Genomic DNA, 8,968 nt, shown 5'->3' with positions numbered 1-8,968 from the left:
GCGGCTCCGTCGTGTTGGAGCTGCGAATTAGTGAGCTGTGCTTCAGCCGCTGAATCATGTCGTTTTGATGAAAATTGCTGACTATAGCAGAGTTTGTGGTTTGTATTTGAATGTTTTTTTGGTCCAGCCTCTCTGGGCTTTCCTTTTCCATTATTGATTCCTTGATCCCGACGCGTGAAGCGTTTTGTTTTGTTTTCTGATTATTTTCCGCTGCTAAGAAATCTGGCAATTATACCTCCAATTTACGCTCTTCCGGTTCGTTCTCGTTACGCTCTTCCGGTTCGTTCTCGTATCTCATTTTCCGTCTGAGAGCTTTCTCAGCAAGCATGATGACGTCTGGTACCAGGCTACCAACCTGGAGGGAGAGAGAAAACAACAAGAGGAGACAGAGGAGGCGAAGAGCCATAGCGGCGAAGATCTTCTCTGGTCTGAGAATGTATGGCAACTACAAGCTCCACCAGCACTGCGACAACAATGAAGTCTCGAAGGCTCTCTGCAATGAGGCTGGTTGGACTGTTGAACCTGACGGTACCACATATCGCAAGGTACTTTAATCTCATTCCTATTATCTGCTCCTATTGTTGAACCTTGCAGTTTTACAATTTTTGTTTTGGTGTTTGTTTTTGGGTCATTTGCTAAACCATTGGATCAAAGAACTGCATTACTTCTGCCCTGAATTTGGTCTGGTTTAGAATCCATCTTAGTAATGTTAGCTCCGTTGGTTATATTAGCATTGATTTAGTTCAGTTGTTATATGAGCTAGTCTGGGCACACCGTCGTATCTGTTATCATGCGGGCCTTGCAATGCCACATGCTGGGGTCACCTATAGGCTAAAAGCCGATCTAGTTGGCTTGTTACAGCGATGCTATGTTTTCTACCCTTCAGTTCTTGTTAATGATATGAGTCGGGCTGGATTCTTTCTTTTTGTTTCTGTTCCCCTCTCGCCGGTCTATGATAGATCTGATCGGGAGCTGCCTCTCTCTCCTGAGCAAGAAGCACAAAAGATTCTCTATCTTCTAGTTCTTGAATGGCTCGTAAGAGTCCATGGAGACTGAACTTTGAAGGGCGTACTGGCATAGATCTCGAGGAGACGAAAATGGCCGTCATATGTTGACAAAATGACTTTCTTAAATTCCTACCTGAGCCTGGGAATTCGAGAACATAAAGGGGTAAATTTGGCGGTTCAGGTATTTTCCTTGTTGTAATTAGTTGTATGCTGCGCTTGTTGCAACGTGACAGGAGCTTTTACAGACAATGCACTGGCACTCTGATTTGGGTAGTCCGTTTTCCTCAGTTCCTGTGATTGTTTTTCTTCTTTTGTGGGGTTGCAGACTAGCAGTTTTATTCATGCGGTGCCCTTATTGATGGCGCTTCCCAAATACCTTGATAGAAGTTCAAGTTGTTTTAATTCTAGAGGGCACAGCGTTGAGTAAAATGACTAAACTCTGCTGTATATCTTTTGTACATTTTAAAAATCCACGGATGCTGGTTGAGGATTTTTCCCCAAATGGTATCTTTTAATATATTTTTTTTTAATTCAAGAAATGATCTATTAGCAAAGCAATTTGGCATCATGAAAGCTACATGCATGATACTACACGTAAATAACTGTTGTAATAATTCAGTCTAACTTGCATAATGAATTCAGGTATTGTCATAATTATTGTTCAAGTAAAAGATGGCAATAACAAAGTTAATAGATATGTAGATGTAATTTACCACTACTATTGGTCTCTAACCCAAGACATAAAAATGGAGGTATTCTATCTCATATTCACGAATCAAATACTCAGTCATTTGTGTTTGTTACAGCTAATGCTCCCATCATAAGGACTCTCATTATCACCTTGGCGCTTTTTACTATCTTCTTCGATATCAAAGGTTGTTATAACAGGCTATGATTGTCTTACCAGATGATCTTCTCAATTTAATTGATCTATTTTTATTTTCTGTGATTAAGTATCTGGTGTCAAATAAATTCACCAGTAGATGTCAATCCAATTGACGATCAAGTTGATAGTTTTCATCTTCATTATATTGTATTTATTAAATTGGACTGGTCGTTGGGCATTTCAATATGAAAATTATGTCCCATAGTTGATCTTTGGACTGTTTCTGGTGTCAAATAAATTCACCACTTCCTATATTGCTCCCTCCCTCTCAAGACATATTTGGAAAGCTTTGCCTCCAGAAATTGATGATGTCCATATTTGCTTTTCCAGCAACTTCAGAGTTGATCTTTGGACTGTTTCTGCTATACTATTTCAAGGTCTTCGAGAGACAGATAGGTTCCAATAAATACTCAGTCACTTTTATATTTAGATTCCTGAATTTTTATGCAATCTCCTAATATATTTCTAGGACCAATTTGGACTGATCAAAGGTTGATGAATAGACTAGCATATGTTTAAGATTGATGCCTTTTGCTGAACCATTTTTATGGAAATATCTCCACTCCTTATGCAGGTCTTTATCACATGGTCCATATTAATATCACTACTGTTTGAGGTGCTTTCTATAGCAATCTTAAGAGGTTTTCATTCTCAATGTAATATCACTACTGTTTGATCTGCTTTCTATAACTCAAAATGTTAGCTTCTGCTTCATATTTTGTCCCTGCACGGTGCTTATGCCCATGTGCTTCGTTTTCTTCTCAACGGTTGTGGCCTCTTTTATAAAATGCTTTCCCAGCACCAACATTAAAAGTGGTTGTTGGTCATGGTTTGTGTTAGTGGCATGTATCAGTAAATGGACTTTAAAATGCTTGACATAGTGCAAGATGACCTACTGAATTTATTATTAATTCCTCAATACCGTATGCGATCATGTATAGGACAATATGTTGGTTATAACCGCATTACTTGCATTATTTGATATTTTGACAACTAAATATTATGAAGTTTTTGTCATGTAATGTTTTAATTCATAATTTTTATAATTAATCTGTTGTTTTTAATTTGTTCACTTTGCTGGTGGGTGCTTTGAGTTGGACCATAGACTCCCCTTTAGGTGTACTAAGTAGGAGTAGGTTTGCTATTCCTGTCCGTAAGTGTACTTCGTATGGAAATCATCTGGAATGTATTTTAAAATGTTCAATTTCTTTCTTTCTCATTTTATGGAATTTTGACACTCTGTATAATGTGCTGGGAATGTTTCTCAATTTTCTTTGCATTCAACTTTGACCTGCACACTACTTACTGAACATGTTTAGCGAGCTATCTAAGTGATACATGTTTAAGCAAAGATTGTGAATGTCACTGAAATATAGCAGAGCTCATGGTCTTTTCAGTTTCGGCTTGTGTGGCAAGGATTCTTTAAATGTAACACGTCTGAGACTCACTTTTCAATCAACTTTTTGTCAGAAACTTTGTAAAAGGCTTCCATATCTAATGGGCGAAAGTCACCGTAGACAAATCAATTCTTAGTACTGTTGCTTAAATACTATTAAAGTTGGTGTTAAAATATCCATGAAGTAAGTTATGAAATGTCCTGTGTATGGTTATATAAAAAAGTTAGGTGACAAGGGAGAATAAAGTATTAGATAATCATAAACTTGAAGACAAGCACTGTGTTATTGTTCTTTTGATTTATTTCCATGAAGCCATTATATTATTAGAAAATTTTGATAAATATGCTGAGGCTTCGTTTTTAAATCCATTGATTTTTTTTTTTATTATATACTGAACTTGCTTAGCTTTGCAGGATCATCTAACACCTTTTCATGGAATTGAATGTAGCAGCATTGGTCAATGAAGTCTTTTAATTGCTTTTTGATAGAGCTGAAGCTTTGTATTTTAATACATTTCTGTATATATATTGCAGAGGGACGTCTTTTTCCGATCGGGAAATCTTGCATAAGCTGAAATCTTGCCTAAATTGTTATTTTTCATTGAATGAGAGCAAACAACAGTACTCAAGCCATCTACTTTATGTTGTCGAGTTTCTTTCTTTAAGGCAAGTATTATTCTTTGCTGAACGTTGTGAAACATTTTGACATTGGCAGATGTGAATGGTTGTTTCTTGGTCTTCTTTACTTAAACCATTTTTATTTAACAAAACTCATGCTTTTTTTAAAGTTATTTTACATCTAAATTTACTTTTTATTATCTATCTAAATAAGTTTTAACTTTTCAAATAACTTTTTATAAACACCAATCAAAACTTAAATCATATTCTTCCGGTCTTTAATATAAGATCCAATTCTTAAATTGGTTTTGGTCTTAAATATAAGACTCATTTTTCATATTTATCAGTTTTCTTTAAATTACTCTTATGAATGTTTCCTCAACCACAATCAAAAGAAGAGGGACAAAGGATATTACAAAAGATAACTATGGTGTTTGAGGAAAAATGTGTCACTTTTCTGATAATTAACTAACTTGTTTAATTTCCTTAATCTAATTAAATTAGTTAAATAAGTCTTATATTAAGGACCGAAAGAGTATTACATTTAACTAATTTTTACCTTAACTTCAATTTACCAAAGTCAATTGGTATAAATAAAAGTCAATTTTATTACGGTTAATCTAAACACACCATCTATTATCACGTGTCTCGTAACAGACCATGCAGTGGTATATTCCCAGCAAGGAACAAAAAACCAAACCGGATAATGAACAGGTCGAGACACTGGTTTAAGGGTTAATGGGTCAGATTCGAATCAGACCGTATCAAACAGGTAATAATTAAAATAATATAATTTAGTTAAATTAGTAAAAATATTCATATTCTAATTATACAAAATAATATTTAAATTTTTAATGGGTAATCTGCAAAATGTCCACTTATATGAAATTCTTTTACTTCTTTTTTTTTATTTTTTTCCTTTTTTTTCTTTCACTTCACCTAATAAAATTTTCCTCTCTCTCCCTCCTTTTTCTCTCTCCCACGTGTACTCCTTGCTCCACTTTTGCATTTTCCTGTCATGCATCACTGAACAAGCAGACCAGCAGAGTGGAATAGGCGGTGGAGCAGAGCATCTTGCCTCTTTGAACACGCATAGTTGTTTCTCTGTTCGTCCTCTCAAATTACTTCCTACCTTTCTCACTTCTTTCTTTCTCAAATGGAGAAGCAGCAAGCAATAGCACCATTTGTTCTCTCTGTACTCTTTTCGTTCATTCACTCTCTATTTTCTTTCTACTTGCCTTCTAGTCTTTCACATGTTTCAAAGCGACACAAAGTAAGTTCTGTCTTCTTTCACCTCAATGATCTCCTCTACTTCTACCACTTGTCTCTGTAGTGTTCATGGTCTCTACAAACGGCGAGACATCTGGCGAACGGTGAAAACAAGAAAGAAGTGGGGAAAAACCCAACTGGCCAACCCAGTCAAGTCAGCGGTTTGTCCGGTTTTTGCCGGTTTATTACGGTTCATTCCGAGTTGTTCCGGTTTAACTGGAGACCGGTTTTTAAGCTAAACCAGACCGAACCTAGACCGGTTTACCGGTTTTCCGGTTGAACCGTCCGATCCGGTCCGGTTTTTTTTTTCCTTGATTCCCAGTCACATTGAGCTTACTCATAAGCCACATTAGCTTGTTGTTTAACAATGGCAAAAACTTCTTTTCCCGTTAAGGATGAGTTATGAGTTATGTATGATAAGTATTAATTAATTTGTTAAATAAAAAAATTAAGAACTAAGTTTTAATGAGTTAAAAGTTAAAAAAACTGAGTGATAGTTTTGTTAAAATTTGAAGGAATAAAATAAAATAAAATTTTCCTCTTTTTTTTTTGCGAGAATACCATTTTTTTCCAATTGTATTCTTTGCTCATTTTAATCAATATGTGAAGTGTGATGTATGAAACTGCGGCATAAAATAACTCAGGCTGATAAAGAGTAATGATCATTGAAATATCACAAAACAGATAATTTCCCCCCCTTAAAAATGATGTGGCATTTTAAGTATAAAAGAACTCATCTTATAACAAGAGAGAAGCATGTAATTTAACAAAGTGTGAATTTTAACCCTTTTCATCATTGATGATTTTTTTTTGAAAAATGTATATGATTAATTAATATCATAAAATACTTTTAGAAAAATTAGAATCTAGAAGCATGTTTCAATTATTTAGAGTTTGCACAATAAATAATTTATATATAATTATATTTATTATAAATTTCATTTTTGTCTTAAGATCAATCATATCAACTATGAAGCGTTTCACTATTTTAGATGTAACTGTTTGATCCTTTCTATTTGTAATTTAAGAAGCACAAGACTTGTGAAAGTCTTGATTTGCTTTTCTTTTCTACTTTTCCCTCTTTCTTGTGTATTTTGTTGTCCGATTCTCAAATTCTACGTCTCCTTCCTTCACCCCCTCTCAAAATTATTTTCTGTAACTTGCAACAATATAAATGGTGTTTGGGATTTTAGTAAGTTCTGGACTTTTTCTATCTTTTGGTATTTGGATATGTCTCCTAGAATGCTTTTACAGAATATGAAACAAATGCGATAAAGGTCTCTTCATTAACCATTATATTTCTTACTTCTTAGTACTTTTCTGATTTTTAATATAAGATCTATTGAACTAATTTGATTAGATTAGGAAAGTTAGGTAAGTTAGTTAATTATAAGAAAAATGACATGTTTTTCTTAAAACACCATAATCATTTTTCCTAATATCCTCTCTCCGTCTTTTACTTGACTATAGTTGAGGGAGTATCCATAAAGGTGATTTAGAAAAAATTGATAAATATGATAAATGTATCTCATATTTAAAATCAGAATCAACCTAACAATTAGATCCTATATTAGGATTGGAGGAGTATATATATTACTCTAGAAGCTTAGTTTTTATATAGTAGTTTTTGTTCTTATTTAAGATGTATCTTAGTTGAATTAATATTTGAATAATTAAACACATACTACCTTTGGTCCTAAATATAAGAGTTAGTTAGAGATTTAATTTGATCCTAAATATGAGAGCTCAATCCACTTTGTATTTTATATTCATTTTTTTTAAAGTAGTCTCCATGATAATTGCACATACTAAATGGTTTTCATTCCAACGCACATAATTAACAAGGGTATTTTATGGAAAACAACACTCATTTATTACAAGTAACTAATTTAACTAGTTTTATTAATATTTGTAAATTAGTTATTTTTCTCATATATTAAACACCAAAGTAGTATTAATTCACTTAACTTTAAGTTTAGCTTAACCATGATTAGATGACCTTTGATCATTGAACCAATGTGTTGACCAATATCAACTCAACAACTAGTATAATTTTTGATATATCTAAGATGTTACATGTGTAGCTTTATATTATTTTAATTTAAATTAAAGGGAAAAAGACAGAAAAATGCATCTCCAACTCCAAAAGCCCAGAAACGTCCGCCCAATTCCACAAATCCCATTTTGGTACCATGAGACCAAATTGGGATTATTATGTGAAAGGAAAAGACCACATTGCCCTTCATTTTAAATATTATTTTTAAAATATCACAGCCCCTACTGGCCGGCCGGTCACTGGACCTCCGGCAGCGGCAGTCACCGGAGCTCCGGCGACCAGCCGACAATTGGTCACCGGAGCTCCGGCGGTCGGAATTTTTTTTTTTGAAAATTTTTACAACTTCAATATAACGGTTAACAACTTTTGTAATGCTATTCACAACTTTAGTATAGCAATTAACAACAGCTTTTCTGGAAAATTCAACAAACTCCAGTGACCGGAAACAATTATTTTGAAAATTTTTACAACTTCAATATAACCGTTAACAACTTTTGTAATGCCATTCACAACTTCAATATAACAATTAACAACAGCTTTTCTCGGAAATTCAACAAACTCCGGCGACCGGAAATAATTTTTTTGAAAATTTTTACAACTTCAGTATAGCAGTTAACAACTTTTGTAACCCTATTAACAACTTCAGTATAGCGGTTAACAACAACAAACTCAAGCGACCGGAAACAATTTTTTTGAAAATTTTTACAATTTCAATATAACGGTTAACAACTTTTGTAAGCCTATGAACAACTTCAGTATAGTGGTTAACAACAGGTTTTTGAGTTTGTTAAAGGCATTACTGAAGTTATAAAAAGGCCACTTTTTGAATTTTTCGAAAAACTTGTTGTTAACTGCTATATCAAAATTGTTAACCGTTATATTGGAGTTGTAAAAATTTTCAACTTCAGTATAACGTTAACAACTTTTATAATGCTATTAACAACTTCAATATAGCAATTAACAACAAGTTTTCTAGGAAATTCAACAAACTCCGGCGACTGGAAATAATTTTTTTGAAAATTTTTACAACTTCAATATAGCGGTTAACAACTTTTGTAACCCTATTAACAACTTCAGTATAGCGGTTAACAACAGGTTTTTGAGTTTGTTAAAGGCATTACTGAAGTTATAAAAATGTCACTTTTTGAATTTAAAAACTTGTTGTTAACTGCTATATCAAAGTTGTTAACCGTTATATTAGAGTTGTAAAAATTTTCAAAAAAACGTAATTGTGAACGTTATACTGAAGTTGAAAATTTTTACAACTCTAATATAACCGTTAACAACTTTTGTAATGCCATTCACAACTTCAATATAGCAATTAACAACAGCTTTTCTGGGAAATTCAACAAACTCCGGCGACCGGAAACAATTTTTTTGAAAATTTTTACAACTTCAGTATAGCGGTTAACAACTTTTGTAACCCTATTAACAACTTCAGTATAGCGGTTAACAACAGGTTTTTAACTGCTATACTGAAGTTGTTAACCGCTATACTGAAGTTGTTAATAGGGTTACAAAAGTTGTTAACCGCTATACTGAAGTTGTAAAAATTTTCAAAAAAATTGTTTCCGGTCGCCGGAGTTTGTTGAATTTCCCAGAAAAGCTGTTGTTAATTGCTATATTGAAGTTGTGAATGGCATTACAAAAGTTGTTAACGGTTATATTGAAGTTGTAAAAATTTTCAAAAAAATTGTTTCCGGTCGCCGGAGTTTGTTGAATTTCCCAGAAAAGCT

At 33.5% G+C, this 8,968-nt stretch overlaps 1 protein-coding gene across 1 annotated transcript; it reads left to right on the top strand.

The window, feature by feature from the left end:
- Window positions 1-297: 297 nt before the first annotated feature.
- LOC114714827 (BES1/BZR1 homolog protein 4-like) lies at window positions 298-3,971 on the top strand. Its single transcript, XM_028899605.1, has 2 exons — window positions 298-528; window positions 3,824-3,971. Exons 1-2 carry the CDS (start codon window positions 327-329, stop codon window positions 3,862-3,864), a joined length of 243 nt encoding a protein of 80 aa, XP_028755438.1. The 5' UTR covers window positions 298-326; the 3' UTR covers window positions 3,865-3,971.
- Window positions 3,972-8,968: the final 4,997 nt, after the last annotated feature.

This window comes from Neltuma alba, unplaced genomic scaffold (genome assembly GCF_004799145.2).
Source record: "Neltuma alba isolate B1F8T4 unplaced genomic scaffold, ASM479914v2 tig00011543_pilon, whole genome shotgun sequence".
NCBI lineage: Eukaryota > Viridiplantae > Streptophyta > Magnoliopsida > Fabales > Fabaceae > Neltuma > Neltuma alba.
Note: the sequence above shows the minus strand (reverse complement) of the source record. Positions and strands in the feature narration are given on the sequence as shown.